General features: G+C 40.4%; 1 protein-coding gene across 1 annotated transcript in view; it reads right to left on the reverse strand.

Annotated features, from left to right (window-relative positions):
* Positions 1-1,525: 1,525 nt before the first annotated feature.
* The window catches only part of LOC121176521 (anoctamin-4-like), a 33,238-nt gene continuing 9,924 nt past the window's right edge, over positions 1,526-24,839 (reverse strand). The window contains exons 4-29 of the mRNA XM_041030597.1: positions 20,558-20,758; positions 20,205-20,353; positions 19,850-19,999; positions 18,965-19,065; positions 18,794-18,838; positions 18,571-18,702; positions 18,228-18,334; positions 17,747-17,802; positions 17,467-17,588; positions 17,206-17,340; positions 16,598-16,694; positions 16,350-16,410; positions 12,279-12,361; positions 11,308-11,448; positions 10,481-10,645; positions 10,228-10,264; positions 9,802-9,913; positions 7,987-8,044; positions 6,178-6,275; positions 5,837-5,979; positions 5,267-5,419; positions 5,004-5,151; positions 4,788-4,907; positions 4,217-4,322; positions 2,592-2,795; positions 1,526-2,097 (exon numbers count right to left, since the gene is read on the reverse strand). Of these exons, the coding sequence (XP_040886531.1) occupies positions 2,604-2,795; positions 4,217-4,322; positions 4,788-4,907; positions 5,004-5,151; positions 5,267-5,419; positions 5,837-5,979; positions 6,178-6,275; positions 7,987-8,044; positions 9,802-9,913; positions 10,228-10,264; positions 10,481-10,645; positions 11,308-11,448; positions 12,279-12,361; positions 16,350-16,410; positions 16,598-16,694; positions 17,206-17,340; positions 17,467-17,588; positions 17,747-17,802; positions 18,228-18,334; positions 18,571-18,702; positions 18,794-18,838; positions 18,965-19,065; positions 19,850-19,999; positions 20,205-20,353; positions 20,558-20,758 (2,912 nt within the window). The 3' untranslated portion in view covers positions 1,526-2,097; positions 2,592-2,603. The remainder of the gene's footprint in view (positions 2,098-2,591; positions 2,796-4,216; positions 4,323-4,787; positions 4,908-5,003; positions 5,152-5,266; positions 5,420-5,836; positions 5,980-6,177; positions 6,276-7,986; positions 8,045-9,801; positions 9,914-10,227; positions 10,265-10,480; positions 10,646-11,307; positions 11,449-12,278; positions 12,362-16,349; positions 16,411-16,597; positions 16,695-17,205; positions 17,341-17,466; positions 17,589-17,746; positions 17,803-18,227; positions 18,335-18,570; positions 18,703-18,793; positions 18,839-18,964; positions 19,066-19,849; positions 20,000-20,204; positions 20,354-20,557; positions 20,759-24,839) is intronic.

A 24,839-nucleotide genomic window follows, 5' to 3' on the forward strand; every position in this document is an offset into this window, starting at 1 on the left:
CTTTCTCTTTTTCTTTTTCTTCTTGTTTCCTGATGTGGCAAAAATAAAAGTCTGATAAGAGCATTGAGAAAAACATTAAAGTCGAGGCTGTAAAACCAAAACAATGAACTAAAATGCTCTGTAGACCTGAGGGGAACTGCAATTAAGAGCATTAGTCTTCACATCACATATACCGGTTGTCAAAATAAAATTTGTCCGTCTGCTGCAATATGGCAGCCAGATAAAGAGGCTCAAATGTAAGAATGAGGCATCTGAATCATTTTAGCTTCACCACACAGGTATGGTGTCAAGAGGATGTGACAAGGAAAGAAAACTTTATTGCTTTATAATTTAATTTCAACTCTTTAACAGGCCAAACAAACAAAAGAGGAACAAGGTGCGAGGTCTGTCTGCTCCACATTAAAAACACTGTCAGTTTTCAGGTGTGGAAAAACTGAGCTTACATCCCTTCTTTCTTTTCACTGAGTACTCACTTTTCTTCCACACCTCAATTCAGCCACACTGATTTCACAGAGTGCCGAGCTGCCAAAATGCGGGATATGAGGAAATGTTAGATATTATCCTCTGACAGCCTTACGTAACTCCTGGGCGTGTGTCAGGGATAATCCTCTTAGAGAGGAGAAGAGTTGCCTTAATAGGAAACAAAACACAGTTTGTCTCCTCTGTCCCCTGCTTTTAATAATCAAAATGGAGTTTGTGCGGAGGCTACAACACCAGAGTAATCCATGCTGAAGGACAAACCTCCACACTCTAATCTATGATTATTTGTATGTTGGAAATGAGCAGACAGTGATAGGCGTTGGATAAAACAGATGTGTTTGAGTATTAAAATGCATCTGCAGGGATGTCCAACACAATGCCAGTCACCGTGGCATTGTGTTAGACAAAAAAATCGATTATGAGCATCAATTTATTTCTACACTGAAATTTAAAAGCAAATAAAAAAGGCATAAAAACCTTCCAATATGTGATATTCTGAGTATGACTTAGGAATGATATAAGAATGAGAAGTTAATGAATAAATCTGTCAGCTTCTTCAGTGTATCTAAGCCCTCTGACCCCCTCTGGTGGTGTTAAAAAAATTTTCTTGTCTGCGCTTGTGTGTGTGTTGTAGCAACATTAAACAATTAAGCACTTATGCATATGGAGATTATAAGTTGAATCCAGACATTCATAGTCTTTATTTCCTTATAATTATTACCAAACTCAATCATTATTACCAGCTTCAACTTCTGGGAAATGATTCCAAAATCACGCACTAGTAGAGTTACCATTTTCTGATGCTGTGTTTTTCCTCTTTCTTTGTTTCAGCTTTGTTTGTTATTTTCTGACCCATATGACAGAACTGATTACCTGGGCTAGAGCATATCTGTTGAAAGGCTGACGTTAGCAGGTGTGCTTCTTAATACCAACTCCACTTGACGACAAACAATTGAATCAAAGTCAACTTTCTTTACAATAAATAATGTTTATTACTGCGGTTATCAATCTAAATTCAAATGGAAAGCATTTCCAATGTAAGCAAACTGTGGACTCTGCCACAGCTTGGATAGAATAGACTTTTAAGTAACTTTTATTTTTATTGCACTACACTATAGCAGAGCAGAAGGCCTGACATTCATTTAAATATCTTTATTTACAATAAAGCAAAAATGTGATCTCCTCAAACAAGGAGAAATGTAAACAGGGTTTGTCATTCAGTAAGCTCAGGAGTTATATTCTCTCATCTAAAACAAGAAATCTGTAAAAGTTGAGTCTTGCTTGAAATCTACATTCAGGATCTGAAGACATACGCTGTTGAGAGTCCAGAGTGGCAGAAAGCTATCTGGAGAAAAAAACAAAACAAAACAAAACAAAACAAAACAAAACAAGGTAGCAAAACCTGCTGCCAAATGTTCAAGAGGACATCCAACATGGTGCAGACCCAGGAGCTCCATGATCACTGTGACCCTGCTGGGTGCAGTTACTCAACTGTCCACTTGGAGGTGCTGGTCTGACATGGCATGGGGAAAGTATGAGGGTCCAGAATCATGCAGGAAATCCAGCACTCCTCTCTTTCCTTTACTGTGCAGTGAAAACCAAACACCAGCGGACAACCTGGAAATAAGAGAAACTTTATGGTAAATCCTGAGAAACTTATTGTAATTTAAATGTTTTATTGTATTTATTTTTATTTTGTTCTAATTCTGGGGGTCTTATTTTCTTTTTTTTGCCAATTTCTTTCGTTTGGTGCAGCCTGAAAAACAATCTTTTGTTGTTTTATCAAGAACTCAGTGACCTTTTATTGTTTCCAGTTGACCTGTTTTTGAAAAGATACTTACGGAGCAAACATCCTGAGGCTAAAGCTACGTATACCCAGTTCGCATCCTCATCAGTTGATGAGCCGTACAGAAGACTTGTGTATATGTAAGATATATGAGATATATAAACTATAAACTATGACTGGATAATCCCTGAACAGGGATCCCTGAATCCCTGAACAGGGATTATCCAGTATAAATGACAAACATGACAAATAAAACCCTACACACATCATGAAAAGAGCTGAATAATCTCTTGTAAAAATAAAGTTTCTGAATATATGTCTGTACCAGTTGGTGTGTTCAGGGCCATTCCTTGTGATGGGCCCTGTCTTTCTTCTTCTTCTCATTTTTCTCCTTCTGGAGGCGCTCCAGCTCAGCCTCATACATCATCTCCTGGATCAGGTATTTCTCCCTGCGCATTCGGTCCCGCAGGTCCTTGGGAAGGTCTGGGATCAGGTATGCGATCAGGGTCTTGATGGCAAAGACCATGTGCTGCAAAACAACAGAGTAGGTTATGATAAATGTTTGATTTGTTTTATACATGAACAGAATATGGGCCCATTTCTGTCTATTCTGCTATAAAACAAAACAGATAGGAACTATTTTTTAATAGTCTGGACTATGGACTATGCAGACAAGCTGCAGCAATGTGTTAGTGAATATAATGAAGAAACAGATTTTTCTGTCAGAATCGACATGACAGATATTGTTGGAGAAGTGTTTTTAAAGTGTAAGCAAAAATGGAGGCACTGTGCATTACTGCAGAAAGTCTCATCGTCCTTCTGTCAGGTTTTATAAGCATTACTCTTTGGAAAACACACACGTTTCAGTCTATTGGTATATTGGAACCACGCAAACCTGGGTTATGTTGTGTTGTGTGCAAAATTATTTTAGCAACACTCAAGTTCTGTTTTTAACACCTTCTGTTAATGTTTATTATTTTTCTTAAATACATATTCTCAGATTTGGGTGCCTGTTTCTCTCTCTCTCTCACACACACACGCACACACACACGCACACTCACACAGGTGTTTTCAATTACTCTGGCTGATTAGCTCCCTGCTCAGGTTGTAGCCAAATGGAGCTATGCTGGGAATCATCATGTCACAAATCTGTGTACACAAATGGTTATAGTAACAGGGTTTTCCTCCCCTGGCAGGTGTAACAAAGCTAACAGGAAAGATGATTGTCAAGCTCAGTCTGTAGACACACACACAGTCTTGAGAGGAGATCTAGTCAGGCAGCATGAATGAAAACTCCTGTGTGGGCGAAGTGTGGGTGTGTATTTCAGGCAAATGCCCACATTCTCCATAACACTGGAAAAGTCACTAAACCAGGGATACTGCTGAAATATGCAAACTAAAAAAAAGCTTTATTTTCTAGTGTGCTGTAGATGCACACTGTTGAGGGAGGAAATGGTTAAAGTAGGTTATTTCTATCCAACATTATTTATCTGGTTAGTGGTGCCTAAATAAACTGTCACGGACAGAAAGCATGAATTTCAAGTTAAACCTGCCAACAAGTAGGCTAAATGGAGCCCTGAAGAAAGTCCTGATGTAACTCTAATACTCATTCATGAAATAATTTCAGAAATTCAAGGCTGAGAATCCAAGAACCTGAATCTAAAGCCTTTTGAAGCAGATGTCTAAAGTGAGCCAATTTGAGTTAATCTGGTTAAAGTGGTGCAGAAGAACTGACAAGGCTGTAAAATCCCTTTGGTTAAAACATCCTCACAAGACCTCTGAACTGCCAATGTCTTTATTAGCTGAGAGTGAATTAGAGCAACATGTTGATGATGATGTAGACGGACACTTGTGGTTGGAGACAGAGAGTTAAAAACCATCGATAAAACAATATCAGGGAATCCAATTCCAAACACAGCCTTCTGTCTGGAGTCATTTATCAACACTGACCTCAAAGACAATAATGAATGCCAGTCGAGCTGCCAGGACGTGCCAGAACTGTAGAGTGTATGAGTAAGGCTCAGCAGAATCTGGAGGCTCCCTGTAGTCACGATACCTGGTGGGTCACAATGCTTAGGTCAAAGTTCATCACACTGCACTGATGATATCTACTCATGTTAGTGACTCAACAACAGATAGAAAAAAACCCCACATTTTTAGATTTAGGCTGCTTCACCATGTAAAATCTTATACCTGGCCTCTGGACCATAGTGAACTATTTATTTTGTGATTCATCTTTTATTTGGAGCTCAGTGAGAACCTGTGTGTTGGTTAATGGGGATCATTAATAAAATGATGGATGAACACAACCCAAATAGGTCGTGCAATCCATCCTGGGGTTGCACAAATGCTTGCAGCCAAATCCAGTTAAAAATGAACAAGTTTTCTTGTTTCTTTTTTTTGTGTGTGTGCAACAAGTACTTGTGAAAACCTTAATCAAGGCTTTACAGTATATTTTTAACATCTTATGCTTTTTGAAGACTGAAAGCTTTGGGTGCAGACACACTCATGAATGTGCTACCTGCAATACTTCACCGCTTCTCCAAAAAGCTTTGAGCCATTAGTCGTCGGCTGCGATCTCCTCTCAAAGTCAGACACCCGGAATACTGAGAGGCTGGCGTTGACGTAGCCCATCATACACCTGAGGATCACAAGAGAAATTATTTTTATTATATTTTTTTATTTCAACAGAAAGAAACATGAACTAAACTAAAAAAACTGCTTGAGTACCACTCACCCCTCCCCTGCTCGGCCCTGACCAGCACAAGGTCCGTACTTGTAGGCATAAACAAGGCGAGGGATGAAGTCTGAGGTAACAGCAATGACAAAGGCGTTGGTGATGACAGACAAGATGCCAATGCCTTCCAGAATGCCATACCAGATCCCTGCCACAAACACACATGTATTCAGTTTTAGGACAAGTCCATATAAAACAGGAAAACAATATTTTGTGACTGGAGGAAAAAAAAATCGGAGATAAATGTGCCATACCACATTTACCTATGTCTTTGGCTTGTGATGGCAGAGGCCGCCGCCACTGTGTGACAAACTTGTAGGCGTCTAAACGAATCTCAATGATGTTGTTGAGCAGCGCTAAGAGAGGAGCCAGAGGGAAAGCTGCCACAAAGATGGTGGTGAAGCCGAACTGTAAAACTGAAACACAATACACGAACCAAGAGCCTTTAGATCCCAGATCCTACAGGTCCTCACCATGGGTAACATGTTAGCCAAACACTTGCATTTTCACACCTTAAGCATACGTGAAGCAACGTTACTATTCGCTTTGAGAGTTTTTGCCCATCTGATGGATTTAAGTCCAATATTCACTCTCGTAAACAATGAAAAAATAGTGTCGCAGTTACATAACAGAGGCTCCAGCTGCTGGCTCACCAAATGAGAAAATGTATTACTGTGCAAAAAAAATGTTTTTAGCAGATTAAATTGTGGAGGGTATTTGGGGTAAAAGTCTTACCCTGATATTAAAGGCTGTGGCACTAACATGGGCAATGTTTTCATCAGCGCTAAACATGTAAAGAAAATTGCATGGATTACGCTTCGGGTGCAACCTACTCATCTTTAAGTATTCATCGAAGAGCCCATAGGCATTCATTGGCTGCAGGTTGTAATCCCTCTCCCACTGTGGGAAGCTGGCCTTGGCGTTCTGTCCATGCTCTCTCCTCAGCCTCCGCCGAGTCCACCAGTTCTGGATCAGCCTACAAAAACCACAACAGAGTAAACATACAACAAAAAATGGAAACCACTGATATAATATGGAATCAAATGGTTCTAATTTCTTCAATTATTATTCTGCAATCAAGAACGCAGCAGTCTGATACTACATGTGACTGCAGATATTTACATCACGTTATATCTGACAAATGAAGACTACAAGAAAAAACTTTGGAACTCACGGGTAGCCGAGCTCCATAAAGTTGTTCCAAGTCTGTTTTAGCACCATGATGATCCCCATCTGCATACAGAGGTCAATGAGACAGCCACTGGGGTGGCACTGCAGCGACAAGGATAAAGAAATTAAGGGTCAAATAAACCTGTAACCTTTGGTAACAATGACATTTTAAAATGTAAGCAAAGATGGAGGCACTGTGCATTACTGCAGAAAGTCTCATCGTCCTTCTGTCAGGTTTTATAAGCATTACTCTTTGAAAAACCAGTCAGTCTATTGGTATATTGGAACCATGCAAACCTGGGTTATGCTGTGTTATGTGCAAAATTATTTTAGCAACACACAAGTTTTTAACACCTTCTGTTAATGTTTATTATATTTCTTAAATACATATTCTCAGATTTGGGTGCCTGTTTCTCTCTCTCTCACACACACACACACACACACACACAGGTGTTTTCAATTACTCTGGCTGATTAGCTCCCTGCTCAGGTTGTAGCCAAATGGAGCTATGCTGGGAATCATCATGTCACAAATCTGTGTACACAGATGGTTATGGTAACAGGGTTTTCCTCCCCTAGCAGGTGTAACACAGCTAACATGAAAGATGATTGTCAAGCTCAGTCTGTAGACACACACACAGTCTTGAGAGGAGATCTAATCAGGCAGCATGAATGAAAACTCCTGTGTGGGCGAAGCATGGGTGTGTATTTCAGGCAAATGCCCACATTCTTCATAACACTGGAAAAGTCACTAAACCAGGGATACTGCTAAAATATGCAAACTAAAAAAAGCTTTATTTTCTAGTGTGCTGTAGATGCACACTGTTGAGGGAGGAAATGGAAATGGAGAAAGCCACATATAGCTGTGAAAGACATCTTCTAGCATCAGAAAGATCTTAGGTTAGGTTTTAAATCTTTGAAAAACATTTAGTGAACACACTAGATACACAAAGCCTGCTTAGAATTAGTTTATAGTATAAATGTGGGACATACTGTTTCTATAGGGCTCAATAAACATCCATGTGCTGATAATCTATTGCTTGTCATTTGCATCTTTTTATAGTTTCAGCTAGAACTGTTTTACAACCCTGAGTAAGGTTTCCTTACATCCTTACATCTCCTTTCATTTTTTTAACACTTGTAACTTATCTTTTTGTGCACATGGAATAAATGGATTCTTTTTGCATCTGAAGAGCCTCTTCTACTTTTGTTGTGTACAGCCATTTTTTTCTGTGAGAAAGCCTTATAGCATTCAGCACAGAAGTACCTTAGATGGACACTTTGGCAAGTGAGCTAATTTACATTAAAGACACAGTGCAGGCCCATACTGTAACAAAAATATATATTCAGTGTTTATTTTTTTATTTTGTTTTTGTAAGCCAGAATGTCTTTCAGACATATCCCTGAAATTTTCAGCAGCTTTGCATATGCTGATTTAATGCACTAAAACCTCCAAGCACAATCATGGTTCTGCATGTCTACAAAAGGCTCACTGGTGCGACACTTTTACTGTACATGTCACATTACAGAGAATTTTTCCATTTCCATTTCTACAGCAGGGGGAACAAGTGGGAGCACATTAGCTCAGCACCTAAAAGCGCCAGCTCAGGCCCTTTGTCCCCTTAGACCACTTCAGTGTGTGTTATTTCCCTGCATGTTCCCATTAGTACTGCTGGCAGCAACACTTACTGCTGATAGGGGTTAAATGCCTGGTGGTTGGGCATACCGTAATAGCTTAATGTCCAATTTGGAAATACTTGGATCCATAATGCTTTGTTGTTATTGTCCTATGGGAACACAAAGTAGCTACTCACTTCTTCCAGTTTCCAGCGATTGATGAGGCGTAGATATGCACCAGGACGGCCTGTAAATCTATCAACCAAAGAGAAAAATAAAGTCTGTTTTTCCTATGTCAGGTTGCAGGTGGACTATTGATTGACTTTTTCTGAATTTTAGAGTTTATGAGAAACCAAAAGTCCCATGAATTACAGTATCCCTTATAATAAAACAGAATTAAAACTTACAGATAGCTACACATGCTAAACTGAGTCTACAGAATGGACGTAGAATGGACGTGACTCTTAACGGTATGGATGTCTTAGACTTAGACGCCATAACACATCTAATCTAGATTTTAAACTCTTTATATTGAGAGATTAAAGTTGAGTTTTCTGACTTGGCTGGTTTACCTACTGTATGAGCTGAGACTACTTTATGTACCTAAGGGAATTTTGTGCAGAGAGAGTAAATATTTCATGTGGTACGCGCCAAGTTTCTGTCTGACTATTCAAACATTCATAGCCAATAAAAAGTATTAACCCCCTTGGATGTTTCCCCATTTTATTACTTTTATAAATGGAAGTATGGTCAGTAATTATAGTCATAATTTTGACAAGAATTAAAAAAAAAAAACAATTTAATGTTAAAGTAAAAACCTCCTTTAAAGTGACTGACCTAATTCAACAGAGGTCCAGCCAATCGGTGCTCTCACAATTAGTGAAATGGAGCTCACCTGAGTGCAGTGATTGTGTCTCAAGTGATTGCAGTATAAAGACACCTGTGTCTTGAGGGTCCAGGCCCTAGTTAGTCTGCATTTCTGACTACAATTACACCATGACGACAAAAGAATATTCCAGGCAACTCCAAGAAAAGGTTTTTGAAAAGTATAAGTCAGGGGATGGATTAAAAAACAAATAAATAAATAAATAACACAACGCAAACACAATTCCAAGTCACTAAACATGCCCTGGAGTTTAGTTAAATACATTAAGAAATGGAGGGAAAATTGCACGCGTAAATCTGCCTAGAGCTGGATGTCCTCACAAACAGCATGATGCTGTGGGGATGTTTGTTAGCAGCAGACCCAGACAATCTGATTCAGTCTGCAATAGAACTACAACTTGGGAGAAGATATATTTTCTAACAAGACAATTGCCCCAAGCACACAGCAAAAGCTACACAGACATGGTTTAAAGACGATCGAGTCACTTGAAATGGGGCTGTTTACACCTGATCCCAGAGTAACTTGACAGAGCTCGAGCAGTTTTGCAAAGAACATTGGAGTAACTTCACAGTCTCTAGATGTGCAAGCTCCTTGCTCAAGGAATAAAGCCTGAGGCGATGCCTAGCCTTAAAGGTGGAGTAACTGGTTCTGGAGAAAGACTGTCTGTTTGAACTCAAGCACAACAAATACACCCTTCCCTTCAGTGCTCCTTCAGAAGCTCTGCCCCTTGAATTCACTGATGCACAGTGACAGAATCCAGAGCATCTTATATGGCGTGAAAGCAGATACTCTCTCACAGCTGAAGCAAAACAAATCTAATAAAACATCATCATACAAACAATATGCACACAATCACATTGTCCAGAACACAATAGAGCAAAAACTAGTGAGAGTTATAGACAGTGATGTAAGAGAGGACCGTGGGTTTGTAGCTAAGCTAACAAAGAAGGTAATGTTACCTGCCATTGCATTTGGAATTATGCATCCAACCAAAAAAATCCAACCATGAAGAAATATTCACTGAATTTGACAAGATCACTTGCTCTACGTTTGATTCACACATCATTTGACACATACTAAAAATCGAAAGACTCTGTACTCTATGGGTTCTGCATAAGTTTCTCACCTTCCCAAGAAGAAGGCGATGTAGAAAGTTGAACTGTTGAGGTTGACAAACTGGAAAAGGAACATCTTGAGAGTAAAGCTGTTCTCCCACTCTGACTCTGTCCTTGGCTGCTCTGTGGATGCACAGAGAGAGAAATGAGATGAGATACACGTACGTAGAAATGGAGATATAGATGTTAGTACATCATAAGTCTTCACATGAATGCAGACCATACACACTTTTCGTAAAGTGACTAGTGGGACAAACTACCACACACTGCAATGAGATTACTTTAGATGACAATTACAACTATTTGCATAAGTTGGATCAAAGTCATCAGACCCCAGTATTGTATCCTCAATACTGAACCAACACCAGGGAAATGTAATTACAAAAATAATTAAGTCTCCATTAAAAACACTAGATCTGATCATGCAGTCAACTTACCTAAATTAGTGAGAAGAAGAGCAACTTTTTCATAGAGCTAGAAAAAAAAATACAAGATTGGAAGCCATTAGAGAGGAAGGAAGTTAAGCTGAATATAAACTCACTGTTGTTAAACAGCCGAGTTACTTGTATTTTTTACTTTTTGTATCTTGGTTGTAATGTGTTATGATTAGAACCGCCTGGAATTCAATAGCTGATCAATTTTTTTTATGTCCCACATCACCTGTGCACGGCTGCTGTTGGTGAAACTCACCACGTTGAGAAGCATGATGATGCAGAAGTTGATGCAGACTGCCGTACCCGTGGTCGCCACCTGAGAGTTGTTCCTGATGAGAGCCCAGCCGAAGGCCGCAAAAGTGCTGACGGTGATCACGCGGTAAATGACGATGCCAAACACAGCGGCAATCACCACCAGAATCTGACGAGACAAGCAAAAATTATTACTACTACAAATAGCAATAAATATCACGTTTACATTGCACTTATACTATAAAAATTACATACAGATGGGTTAATAGGAAATACTGGTAGTGTGCTAGAGCCTAAAAATGGTTAACACATTCCTTCCTATCCTTTATTTAACAAGGTAAATGTCTCATTGAGAGTTTTTCAAGAGTGAACTGGCAAAGAGGGCAGCATAAACATTGTTACAACAATAAACACAAACAATACAAAGAAAAATACCACTGTCACACTATCTTCTCTGGAGGATATGATGTTAACTCTTTGCCATTGGAAAAAAAAGCATGAATTTATGTTAAATGGGACTTAACAACATCAAAAGCAGACTGCATGAATTCAAGGGTGTGTACAACCAAAAGGGATAAGTAACAATAGATAACTGCATAGTCTGCATAAAATACAGAATTAGCTAAAACTGGCTCCTGTGCAAACAAAATGAAAATATTCCATATGATGGCTTCCTAATACGAGACATTTGCCAAAGAATATTTAAATCTACACACAGGAAGTGTTTGAACAAGACTTTCCATTAAAATAAGTCAAGCAGTAAGATAGGGTAAATACAAGAGTGGGGGTGGCACACCTTATAGGTGACATTTATTTACCCCTGAAACTCACCATGAAGAAGATTCCAGATGCTGAGACGACGAGGCGACTGTATTTGTCGGAGAAGGCTTGGTAAGGCTCAGGCTTTCCAGATATGGGGTTCATCCTCTCCTTCTTGGAGTATTTGGCCTCGAACTGAGGGCGTATTTCCTCCTGACAGACAAAGGCCAAGACGAAGATGAGAAAAATACACCTTATAAAATAAATAAATAAATAATACTAATAATAATTACAAATGCAATTTTTATTTCAAAATGTTCTTTGTCAGTTTCTTTTTTGAAATCTGGTTCCTTCTGTATCTGTCTGATCATTTATTTTATTATGTCTTTTTTGCTGAATATTGTGCTTAAAATACAGTTAACTCATTTATATCTGTCTTCTTCATATCTAGAAGCTTTTGATGGGACAAAACAGGAATCAGGGAGTTCATCGTCTCTGTGTTGTCTTCTGTTCTGTACAAAGCAGACTGAGACTCTGAGTCACTTTCACACCCACAAACCACAGCCTTTCAAAGAACACGTTTACCAGTTTGAGTATGATTGACATACAAGCACTGGAGGTTGATACGTAACACAGGCGAGAACATTATAAACTCACCAACATTTCTGACACAACCAAATTACACTGACAACTGTGTAGGGGTCTGAGTTTTATAATAGCCTTCATTGTAAAAGTGTTCAATTGTACATTTTCAGTAAGCCATAAGTTGTGAGACAGACTCTCTTGGTGCAGGCTCTCAGTACAACAGCCCTCACTTTTTAGATACATGTCTGTAGACTGACATAGACTGAAAGAAGATTTCAAAGATCCCGAGAGCAAAAAGTTAAAGAAAGGATTCTGGATAGAGATGTAAATGGCAGGAACTTCATCTTTTCACTCTTGAAAATTCTTCTCACAACATTCATTACACTTGGAAGGGAACAGATTAGCTACAGATGCAGAAAGGCCTAATCTGAAATGACCACATGGGGTAACTAGTTCACCTCCTCTTCCTCCCAGTCAATGAGGTCCCAGTCGTATGCGAGGACGGCTCTGCGTCTTTTCCAGAACTCCAGGAAGACCGTTGCTGAAACGCAATGATAAAGCAGCATCAGCAGTTTGCATGATTACCAAATCATACTAACGAACCACAGTACTCCTCACAGACTTCAATACTCTATCCTCTAAATTTCTGGAAAGACCTTCAGGGTGAAGATGTGTGAGCTGGTATATTTTCTTTATATCTGCGTTAGTTGAAAAATGCTCTGGAGAGCTGAGGGGGAACTGGATGATAGTTCTCTATGGGTTCATCAGTTGCAAGCAACATCTTTTACATAACACAGTCATTTGACCCATTGTTAATATAAAAATGGCTGCAGCTTTAACTGGACACATTAGAGACCTCCAGGACAAATGGTCCTCATACACCTTAGTGAGCAGCACTGAAGCACCACAGGGGTCACCCCCTGTCACCTTCAGGGGGACTGATGCTGAGGCGGTCAAGGATTACAAGTACCTGCAAGTATGCATTGACAATGAACTGGACTGGTCTTGGAAGACAGGCACTGTGTTCAAAAAGCACCAGAGTGGAACCAGGCCCTTCATGCCTCCCTAGCAGGACTGAACAGAACAGGAGATCCTTTCTGCTGGAGGCCGTCAGATTCTATATCTCCACCCTTGGCAAGAAGATGACCTTAAAACCCTTTCAATAAGAACAATAACATGTAACATTTCCCTCTATTCTACGGGCTCGATCTGAATATGTGCAAAGAGTAATTTATTATCTACTTTGAGTGCAACAGCGGTGGTGTTGTAGTGGGCTTGTTTTGATTCAGATTTTATTCTATCATTACAATATTAATATAAACTGTCATTTTCAACCCGTTGTGTTGGACACAAGTCGTTTGACAACTTAATTTTCTCCTCAGACATTTAAGGGACAGGAACCAATATCCCCTGTGTGTCCCCAAAAAGTGAGGTCATGATCCCGTCATGATTTCTCCTCACTGTATGCGACTGGCTCAGTCCTGACTGATTAGTGATAACGAGTCTGGTTTGGCACTACCATAATCAGACTGTTGTTTTAATTGAAACAGGGCAAAATGACTGAAGTATTTTCTGCTCCAATGTTTACAGAGCATAATGAAGTTCACTCTCATTACCACGTGAAGTGATCACTCCCAGAGACAGTCGGTGTTGCTGAACAAAGTCCTATGGATAGCTTACTTATTGCAGGCATTTACCTGCCTCTACTCAGCAGTATTTGCAGGGACTTCGCTCTGTTCTGAGGCTTTTATCCTCAGCATTTCAAACACACGCTTTTAGTTTATTTTCTCTATCTTGCCCACATCCCTGCTGAACTTACAGTGGAGTAAGAAGTTTTGAATGTGAAGGCTTAGTGGTCTGAGAAAGGCACGGCTTCCCATGTGGAGCCAGCGGGGGAGCACACTTCTGAGGAACCTTAATGAAGGAATCGGAGCTGATTCTCTGCTGCAGTTGAACCTAAAACATATTCATTTGGACAGCAGCAGCAACAGCAACTTCCAACAACCGAGAAGCGGTGACTGTAAGGTCAGTACATTAGTGAGTTTGTCTAACTGGATAAAAATGTTAAAGTGGAACATTTTAAAGTATTTGTAGACATCACAGGGGGCTCTGCAATGTCTGTGCAGCTGTGAAAACAACTTTAGTCCTCCACATTGCTCTTCATATCGTTTCAAATCTTCATTTGTTTCCTGATTTCACATGGGAAATGTCGTTTATATGTGTATAATCATGCATATATATTATTTACTCTGCTGCATGTACTTTATTTTAACAAACTGGAAGAGCTTTTATTGCACTCAGGTTTTTACTTTTCAATAGTCGGCATGACTTTTGCATTTGCAGTGTGTTTAGAGGTCTGTAACTGATTAAAGAGTTGTTAGTTTGTGGACGTGATGAAAGGGAGAGATAAGTAAAGTTAGCAGTTTGCCTTTTCCCTTCAGAATAAGCACCTGAGATCACACTGTCGTGATGAAATTGTCTTTAAAATAAGATCAAGATGAAGATCTCAATAAAATCTTGCAAATGTATTTTCACAGTAATATTGTACATTGAATATTTCTTTCAACTTTTATAGCTATAAAATTCAAACAAACTGTAAAATAAATTGGATCCTTTAATCTTTGTCATTTAAATAAATATGAGCTAATACCTCTCCCTGGCTGCACAGGGACTCTCCTGAAGTGGAGAGGCATCTGACTGATGGGATTCCTCCAGAGTCAGAACCTGACTCTGGGCCTCTCCCAGCCAGAGGTCACCCAATGGGAGTCAACACCGCAGCTGACAGCAACTGGTAGTGTAACATTTCCACTCAATGTTGTATATTCAAAATTAGAGGGGATCTAGACTGTCTAAGTGATTTCAGTCAAAGATTTTAGTGACCTATGCAAACTTACAAGTAAAGTCATCAAAAAATAGTGTTTTGTTTTACATTATTTCCTCCTCTCAACCTAAATTCAGTCCCAATACATCTGCAAATCACCATGAAACATTAATAAGTGTGAAACAGATAGGGTTTCCACTGTGATGAGGACAATGTCTGAATATGTCTGAGTGTTTGAATTATTAACACACACTAATGCAACAGGGCGTGCACTGTTTTCATTAGTAGGTATACTGTAGTGTGAGAGCCACATCATTCACTAGCTAGAAGTTGTGACATACCCTCAGTTTGGATTAAATGTATCTTAGATATTGAGTATTTGGCTGCTACATTTAAACCCCAATACAGGTTTAAAGTAGACTGATGACACTGGGATTCAGTTTTGATTGTAGCTTAAATGTAGTTTAAATGCAAATGTCCTGACAGTGTTTGTGTCCCACCTCTGCACTAACCTACAAAACCACATTTAGTTTTATACCCCTTCTCTCCTCTTTACCCTCAACAGTTAACAACACCATCATCGTGCTGGGCGTGCTGACCTTTGTCCTCCAGCTGTGTTTAGTTCTGTTCTTCTTACTGAGATGTTGGAGATTTGATAACAGAGTAAGGAAGGCTCTCAAACACCCAGACACTGCTGACAAACCCCTTGGTGAGCATTATGTTTGCTAAGCATTTTGTTTTTGAGGTTGGTTTCAGAATTTTTACCAATCAAATAAATAGGTTTCTTGTAATTGCCATGCAGGAATCAGCAAATAAAAATCATAGATTTTATACCTCCAGCTATGATTTTATAGCAAATACTATATCCATATTATTCACATATGATTAGATGGCAGAAAATCTATTTAATGTGGGATATTAATGTGAGAGCACCAGTGTGAACTGTGAAGGTCACAGGCTGAAAGCTCTCTCATCTACCACAGAATGAAAACTGCCTCGTCAGTCACTTTGTGAAATTGAAGTGAATGAGTCAAAGACCATATTAGTTATATAGTTTGTACAAAAATAGAATCTACTAAGAATTTTTGTTGTATTTTCTTTTCTTCAGCACACTGACTTCAGGTTATTTTTCCTTTCTTTTGTTTTTCTCCAGAGGCCTCAACCTTCCACCCAGACATCTATAAACAAGCCAGCTATCAGCTATTTGATGCTGCTGCTGCTGCTGCTTCATCACCTGCAGTGTCTGCAGCAGCTGAAGAATATGAACCGTCCACAAACTCTTTGTTTGCACCTTCTATACCCTGGGACCTGGTTCAGCACTGACAGGCTCCCGACCCCTCTGGTGTTTACCAAAACTAAATGAAAGCGTGGACATTCAAGGTTAGCTTCAAGACAAATATACTGGAATAAAATGCATCCTCTCAAACAGTGTACTTTCAGTTTTTAAATGTATGTGATGATAGGTTTGGTTCTTAGAGATCTCTGATGGGTTTTTTTTTCCATCATTTTAATAAAAACATTTTCAAAGCTGCCTCTGTGCCAAGTTAGCTACACATAAGCTGCACTTATGTATATTTTAATAATAACCACTGGTTAACTGACTGTGTGTGATGTACAAAGTGTTGCTCGTAGTGACAAACACACAGCTCCACAAAGCCTTTCAGCAGGCGGGGGATAATCATGCTGATATGTGAACTGTTTGACTCACCCCATACAGCCATGAATACAGCAAAGAAAACAGTTGCCCCATTGTCGAAAAGATGTGTGACCTGAAATGAAGAAAATACAATGAACAACAAATGAAAAATCGACTGTTAATGTGCTTAGTTATTTAGAGTAAATGTTCCATATTGATAGACTGTGTTGGCTCGTAACACATGAGTCCATGAGTACAACAAGAACAAAGTGGGATCCAGCTGCCGGGAACATTTTGTCCCCTTGCTGTGGTGACAGTACCTTGGCGTAGATACAGCTGTCAGACAGTCTCAGGTAGGGGCAGTACTGGTCACAGATGGGGCACATGATGATGTCAGTGGCCTGGCAGATTTCTTTGCTGGAGAAAAACAAACAACAGTAAGCTCATCAAATTCTGGTAAGCCTGGTTTTACAGAGTGACCAACAATGGTCAAAGTGTCTTTTGGGCAACATACTAAAACCCCAAAGCAATGCAACTTTGAGCTGTCTGTCTGCCATGCAATGATGCTGTTGCCCTAAAAAAGAAGTTGTCCACACTTTCTTATTCTGCAGCACTGCAGTGTTTCAAATACCGTCTTATAAGTGATGACAGAGCATTCAGAGAATCCTGAATACGTTTAATTTCCTTTATTACATTTAACAGGCATGCAGTACTATAAGTTACAAGGGACAATTTCACACACCATTGCCTTATCTGTAAATCCTGATTAGTTGTGCATTGAGAAAAATCCCAAACAACAACATAAAAATAGGAAGCATATAAGGCTTGTTCTTCCACACAAACTCAGGTTTTTTTTTTAATGCTTCCAACATAACTACCAGCTCTAGAGACACATACTTTTATCAGGAAAGAGAGGAGGTATGTTTACCTGACCTGGCAGTGGTCCAAAGTGAAGATACCGTACAGAAATACCAGGAGGCCGACCAGGGCAGCAGGAAACAGCATTCCTGTGTACCAGCCGAGCCAGGCGAAGTACAGGCCGATCTTCTCCCCAAAATACCTCCTGAAACAGCAGCAGCAGCACGATACAAACAAGGAAGTACTCAGTTTTTCAAGCCGTGTGCTTGACAGTGGTTTTGATTTTAATTATTTTACATTTAAACCCCTTCAAATGGATGAAAGTAGTCACCTGATGAGGTCCAGTGGTTGGTACTTGTACCAAACCCCCCACCAGGCCCAACACTCGTACAGCAGGTGCCGATGGTTCTCCGCTCCATGCGTTCTGATGGAGTTTTTGCTATGATAGCTCCCCTGTCAAAGTAGAAACAACAACACAATCTATGCACATACTTGTGTAATACTAGTGAATAGATTTGCAACCATATACACGTCAGAGAAAGCAGTGATGACTCTAAAACAGGTGACAGAATTGAATTAATGAAAGGATTTATGGAGATCAGCCAAATTACCTCATGAAGAGGGAAAGCTGCTTCATATGAATTATTGCTCAAAAGACGATTAAGCCCTGGAATCAAAAAGAGAGCACCATGAAAGAGGAGAAACAGATGTCTGATGCTGTCAGTCAAGTAGTGTGGCACATACTTCTTAACAGGCTTTGTCTTGTAGTCTAGCAGGGAGCACCTGACTGAAGCAGACCCTTTATTTACAGGATCTTTATTGAACCAGAAGTTTAAGATAACACCTTGAACAAAAGCATTTTTAACCAAAGCTGCAAAATCTAGAGGCGCAGTGGGAAAAAGACAGGCTTGAGAATATAATAAAGATAACCCAGTTTAAAAATTAATATTCACTTTAAACTTAATATTATTCTCATTTAGAATTATAGCTCATGCACTTCATTGTCTGCTCACATACTCTCCCTCCAGCTTCCATTTTCCTTCCATTTCAAATATTTCTGTCCTTTGTCCTAACGTCCAGAGAAAAACTCACCCATCTTATTTTTACCCTCCTCATACTTGACCCGCTGGAGGATGTGATGAACGATGCGACTTCTGGTGGCGTTGTTGAAAAAAGTGTCTTTGTTGTGGATGATGAAACTGCAGTGAGACGAACCAGTTATTACAAATCTGTCTGCTGTGAATGAACTATGTATGTATGTGTGTGTAGCTCTATATATGTGTGTGTGCATGCTTGTGAGTATTTGGGCCAATTTGAATGAGAAAGGCAAAAGTACAAAAGAGGAAATGGAAAATGTGCCATTGAGAAATGTAAGATTAAGTTAAAATCATTTCTCAGAGGCTGAGTTTTTAAAGGGCAGTTCTGTGAAACTCACTGATGTATCCTCGATCGACTGAAGGGGGCGGTAAAGCTCTCGTTCTCTTCCAGGTCGGGCAGAGTGTTGTTGTCAAACTTCATGGGCTTGCGGGGAAGCCAGCCACGAAATTTGTTGATGCGCTTCTCCATCCTGCAGATGAAGTTTAAGAAGTTAAAGCCTCCAGAGCAGAACTTTGCTTTGTCAGCTCGTCTTAATGCTTCCTCTTTGACTGAACACTCACCTGCTCATGAACTTGTGCCGTCGGTGCATGTAAAAGATTTTCCTCCTGGAATATGGAAGGTTGAGAATTATTAATTTAGTAGAGGATGACAATTCAACAATGAGGATAATAACAATGACTGGTACAACTACTACTGCTACTACCATTTACTAATCCACCTAAAAGTCTCACCTAAAAGGCATGCGAATGTTCATGAGCTCTGCGTAGCGACACAGGACATCCCATGGTGCATGAAGCTTCAGAAAGATCACGTCACTATTAGTCAAGGAACCCTGAGGAAGTCACACACGGAACAATTTAACTTCAGACACAGAGATGGGATAGTTCAAATAGAGAGGACAGCGAAATATCACGCCAGCTTTAACTTTGATGCTGCTTTAACTGACTGTAGAATGATATTCAACATCGATATCTTTCCTTCCCTGTTTGAACAGCCTGACAGAGTAGGAGTCAGTCTAAAGGTACGTGAATCAGGAGCTATAAGGAAAGAGGCCTAAAAATAACACAATGACTCCACGCACACAAGTGGGCTGTTTAAGGAGACAAGAACCATTATCTTCCCCTGCATATGCTAGAGCATGATGACCTTGATGCTTTGCATTGGCAGACAGCACTGAAGTTAGTCCACTCACACACACATACATACACACAGATCACAACATCCACATTTTCCTCTCTTTCCACTTTCAAGTGACACTTCTGCTAAATAAGAAGCAGCAGGGGAGAAAATTGCCATCAGTGCATTTGTTTTGGTTCTATGAGTGGTAGCTCGCCAGCGAATGCCACAACAGCACTCAGCTGTCAGACTTTGTGAGACTGAGCACAAAGGCTCAGAACGTTTTAAATGTATGTGTGAGCTTAAGAACTGCCTAAAACCTGTGGTCCTGTATGTGTTGCGCGTTTTATTATATGAACAAAACATTAGAAGGTTCACTATCTATTAAAAAAAAAAACAAGTGCAACAATATCAAACAACAAAGCTGCAAAAAGCACTGGATTAACCAAACAGAACAAGTGGTGCTGGATGAACACGTAGCTGGTGTAAATGTTCTTTACCTCCTTTTCCATTTGTAAACCCTCAGCGCGTATATTTCGCTCAAATACCTCCCTCTTCTCTGACTGTGAGCTGGACTTCCTGTACACCAAGATGTAGTCAATGCGGCTCTTCCCATCGCTGAAGCAAAGGCTGCTGGACTTAGTCCTCCCCTAAGAAAAGAGAAACAACAGGGAGAGAGAGAATCAGGAAAGGGCCATCACTGGATATTAAAGAGGAATAGTCCGCTCCCATGTTTTCAATTACTTCTCATGCTTCGTTTATCATGCACAGATGAATGCCTGGGTGCTTAGCTAGCTGTTAACTTTGAAAGGAGACTAACTCTGGGGAGTCCAGAGACTGAGTTTCCCCACTGACCTCTTGGGGACCAGAATCGGACTTTGTGTTGTCGTCAAGGATGCTACTGTGTGTGCCGGGGTTCAGCAGGGTGGAGTCATCGTCTCTGGATGGGCTGCTGACGCCCTCTGACCTTTCCCTCTCGAGCAACACATTAACATCCTTCACAGCTGGAGGGAAGATGACCAAAATGCAGAACAGTGGATTAACATAACATAATATGATATGGTTACCAGTACCAAAAAAAAAAAAAAATCTCCTCTAACTATTGGTCAACCTTATGTACAATCACTTAGAGGCCAGAGTTTAGTTTGAACAAATTAAGGTATAAGAAGAATACAGACAATTCAGGCACTGTTGGTGATGGGTCTCACCGAGGGGAGGCACGTCATCTTGAGAGCTGGAGTGTGGAGCTTCAGCTGAGGATTCCTCCATGACGTCTGCCTTCCCACAGGAGGGGAAAGCAAGAGGTCTGTCCGCTGCCTGGTAGCCGGAGGCCGAGGGCTGCAGCGGGACTCTGCGTCGATGGGGGCTCTGCCGCTGGGGCTCAGACCCATGTAGAGATAAACTCACACCTACAGTTTAGGGCACAGAGAATTTCATTTCACTTCTGAACCTTTAAACATAATTTGAAACAGAGAGGGAAACAAGAACTTCGTAGTTGTCATGTTATGTTCCTCGGTCATGTGGCACTTTTTATTGTCCCATTTTCAATCTATTCCTTCCTCTTATGGCAGAGGTACAACAAAAAGTATATTTCTTAGGATTACTGAAAAGGGCTTGATGTGGGTGACATTAAAAAGAAAAGCTAAGGGTGAGTTTTGAAAGCCAGAAGTATCAGCAACTGGCCAAGTACTGACTGAGCCAATCACCACTGATTTATCACGGGCACTAAATTGTGTGGGTGCACTGCGATTGGGCAGTAAAAATGCAGAGTTAAACAACTTTCATACACAAACTCACTGTCAGCTACGATACAGTTATTGATGATGGTTGATTACTGAGAACTGCAGCGTCGGGTAACAATTTTCTGTGGTTTTGTCATTTAAAGCAACACTTTTCACATTATGACCCACTGTTCATATAAAACAGATTAGAGCAGCTTTAACAAAAAATATTTACAGTAGGTGAATATTTTTCACACTGATTTCATTTTTTTTTCAGGAATAAAGAGAGTGAGATACTGTCAGAAAGAAAGATGTGGCAACATCAAAGAGGGAAGACCCACCAAAAAAAAAAAGACAACTCAGTAACTTTTATCTCCTTAACAAGGATTAACCTTGTGAGACCTTGAAAAAGACCCTTCCTGGGAGCTCACAAAGTAATTGGGTCTATTTGTCAACCAGATGGTATCCTTTAGGGGAAGAAATTATTTAAAGCTTAGCAAAACAGCTGAAATCAATTCTATCTAAATAGGTCTGTATCTCTTACCTTCAGTCCTCTGGAGAGCGGGAAGACTTCAGTAAAGGGGGGTGGCTGTCTTAGAGGTTTGCCTGCTGGATTTTTGTTTGTGACAGCAAAGGTGACTCAGCTACATTTTTGTGCTGAGCCGTAGTACCGGGGACAGAGATAGAGGTTGGGGAAGCGGCTCCGCTCTTAATCAGCCGTTGATGCTTTGGAACATTGGAGCCCGTGGATGCAGCTAATAGAAATATGATGAATTTCATACTTGTGAAAGAAATCAGTGCTCAGCACCCTCTCCTTTACTCAGAGCGGTAGTAAACATTTCACTACGCCGGGGTTTAGCTGTTGCTGCAGTAATCAGAGAGGGCAGCCTGAGAAAACGTTGACATGAATCTGAATTTATCCAAAGATGAAGTTGATAACACATCCAGTGGAATTTTATATTCTTTTCCAGAAGTTGAATAGACCCTCGAGGTTTAATGTACTATATGTAAATGAAACAGAGCCTGGTAATTAACAGACTCAAGACAAGAAGACTATTCAGTGTGTTATTTTGCACTTGTTACACACACGTAATGACCATGGGGATCAGCAGCTCCGGCTTGTTAACTTCAGCTTCGCATATTCAAGACGCTCGCCGACCCCGTTTCCTCAGCACCCACAGCTCTCAAACGGCGGTCTCATTAAAGGGAGAGAGAATTGCTTACTATAAATATTGGCTCTCAGAGGACTGAACACTACATATTAGCCTACATCGTGCTGCTATGCTGAGACAGTGGCCAGTCAAACAATGTATCCATCAAACTTTAATGGCTCTATGCTACATCTGTAACCCAAGCCGCAACTGAGCTTTGGCAGCAAATGGGTGCAGTGGACTGTTCTCTTCAGGTACAATAAATACAACTTATGGTATTTCATTAGCAATTCGATAGGACATTGTTTTTTTTCCCATTCCCTATTCCTAATGCCTCTGTAGATCTAAAAATTAGACATAATTTGAATGAATTAATCATTTTTTCTACTCAGTGCTAAGATTCATAGTCTGTAATTCATTCTTTCAGTGTGTTTTTTTTTTTTTTTTTTTTGCAGTTCAAAAAGATCATCACTCGTGGAGTGATGAGTCTTCTCTAGTAAAATGATCTAGCTGATCCCATTATGTCAGCATGAGTAGCCTGACTCTCCTTTCATGTACAGTATATGGCATCAATAATTTAAACTAAACAATCAACTGGTTTTGAATCAGGACTTTCAGTATCTGGAGCAAGTAGCTCATGAAAATGAATGTGTGCAGGAGTAAGCAGGCTACGCCTGTTACTTCACTGTGTCAGATACATATTTATTCAGCATTTCATATCTTATGCTGTTCATCTTCATTTTCAGGTTGTAGCTGCAGACTGTGAACATTAATTAGGCTAATACTAAAATCTATAGTGTCAGTTCCTGGATTTGAAAGGATCTGGATTTGATTAGTGGATCCACACTGTACTTCAATCTGATTTTTAAAAAATTACAGTTGAAAACAGCTGTACAATGACCTCTGACAAAGTGTTTAGACAGAACATCTAAAACAGGGCAGTTTTAGAGGAATCACAATTGCACACAAAGTCAAGGTAAAGATGCAATTAGCCCTGCCCCGGTAGCTGAATGTTTGTATCATATGCCACATAACCTCAGTGTTCATGGTCCGGTTCCATTTCTGTGTTGCGTTTCATACCCCTCTCTCTCACCCTTTATTTCAAGTCTACAGTACCTTTTTACTACCAACTGTCCAATAAAAGCGAGGCAAAAAAAAAAGGTCAAATAATCTTGAAAAAGAAAGATGTCATTAGATGCAAATTTGCCCAGATGGTGTAAACTAATGCAAACACGTGGCCTTTGTGGCTTTGGTTGTTTCAACTTCAGCAAAAACTTTGCACACATCAGTTCAGAGATGACAGGAGAAGGAGTGAGACTGACATGAAAACAAAAACAGAAACAACTAGAGTTTCTGCTGAGTTCAGTCAGAGGAGCATTCGGTGCATCCCCTGCTATACAGCTAACAGAAAACACCTGTGAAGTTGGTATACTGGCTGTTTGGGGTGAATAAACATGGACTGCACAAACAGTCCAGTGCTCAAATTTGCACAAATGACATAAGGTGAAATTTGCTTTGTGTCTTTTATCTGAACACACTATTTGCACAGTAATGCTGATGATGTTATCAGAGTTAACTTAGCAGGGATTTGGAGGCTTCATTTTTGTTTTTTACAGGATCCAGTGTTTTTAGAGCTTGAACTATATTAGTGACTAAAAGTCAGCATTTCATGGCTTCTCCTGCATCAGTTTTGACCATATTTTAGAACATTGCCTTTCAAAAGTCCATAAATGACTCATCCAATTATCCTACAGTGCCCCAACATCAGTCCCCAACAGGACAATGATTTCAAAAATAAAACAAAAAATATATTATCAGCCAAAAAAAACACTCAGCTGGAAATGCTAACACTAAGAACAGAATAAGAGTTTGCAGGGGGAACAGGAAGAAGAATGGGAGGCGGTGGGTGTGTGTGTGTGATGTGTTGGGGATCGGGTGTCAGTCACTAGTGATGAGTGATAAGGGATCATTCATTCCATCTGGATGTACCCATCATGCCCTGGGGTGCATGAGGAGCTTGCATGTTTTCCCTGATGACAAGAGGTGGAGCTTTCACGCCTGCCGACCTGCTACTGGTGCCTGGATGACACGGTCGCAGCACACACACACACTCCTCACAGATTCATGACCCATTTCTGTGTCTTACAACTGCATCATGGAGGATGAAGAAGTAGAGTGTAAGAAAAAATTCACAGTTACAATCACGAGAATGGGGGACAGTTCGGAGACCAAGTGTGTGTGTGTGTGTGAAGGTCAAATGCTTGCATGGTCACAGGGAACTGCGTAAAAGAGACGAAGCGGCGTAAAGAGTGTGAGTAAGACAGCAACACATGAGAGAGAGAGAGCACTGCAGCAAAAAAAAAACATCCACTCTGGAGAACAAGCTGCCTTTGCTTCAAGACAACTTGACGACACTCACCGTGTGAAGGTGGAGAGCGATAGGGAGGCAGCTTCACCCCTCAGAGGGGAAAAAAGGGGGGGAGGGAGGGCTTCCCAGCCGAGCCGCAGCAGATGCCAAAACAGCCAGAAGACTCTTCCCCACACACACACACATGCACACACGTAGCGGTCACCCCTCCTCCCCCCCAGCCCCAACGTGCAAACGACCTCGCTGAGGG

The sequence above is a fragment of the Toxotes jaculatrix genome, chromosome 22 (genome assembly GCF_017976425.1).
Source record: "Toxotes jaculatrix isolate fToxJac2 chromosome 22, fToxJac2.pri, whole genome shotgun sequence".
In the NCBI taxonomy this organism is placed as follows: domain Eukaryota; kingdom Metazoa; phylum Chordata; class Actinopteri; family Toxotidae; genus Toxotes; species Toxotes jaculatrix.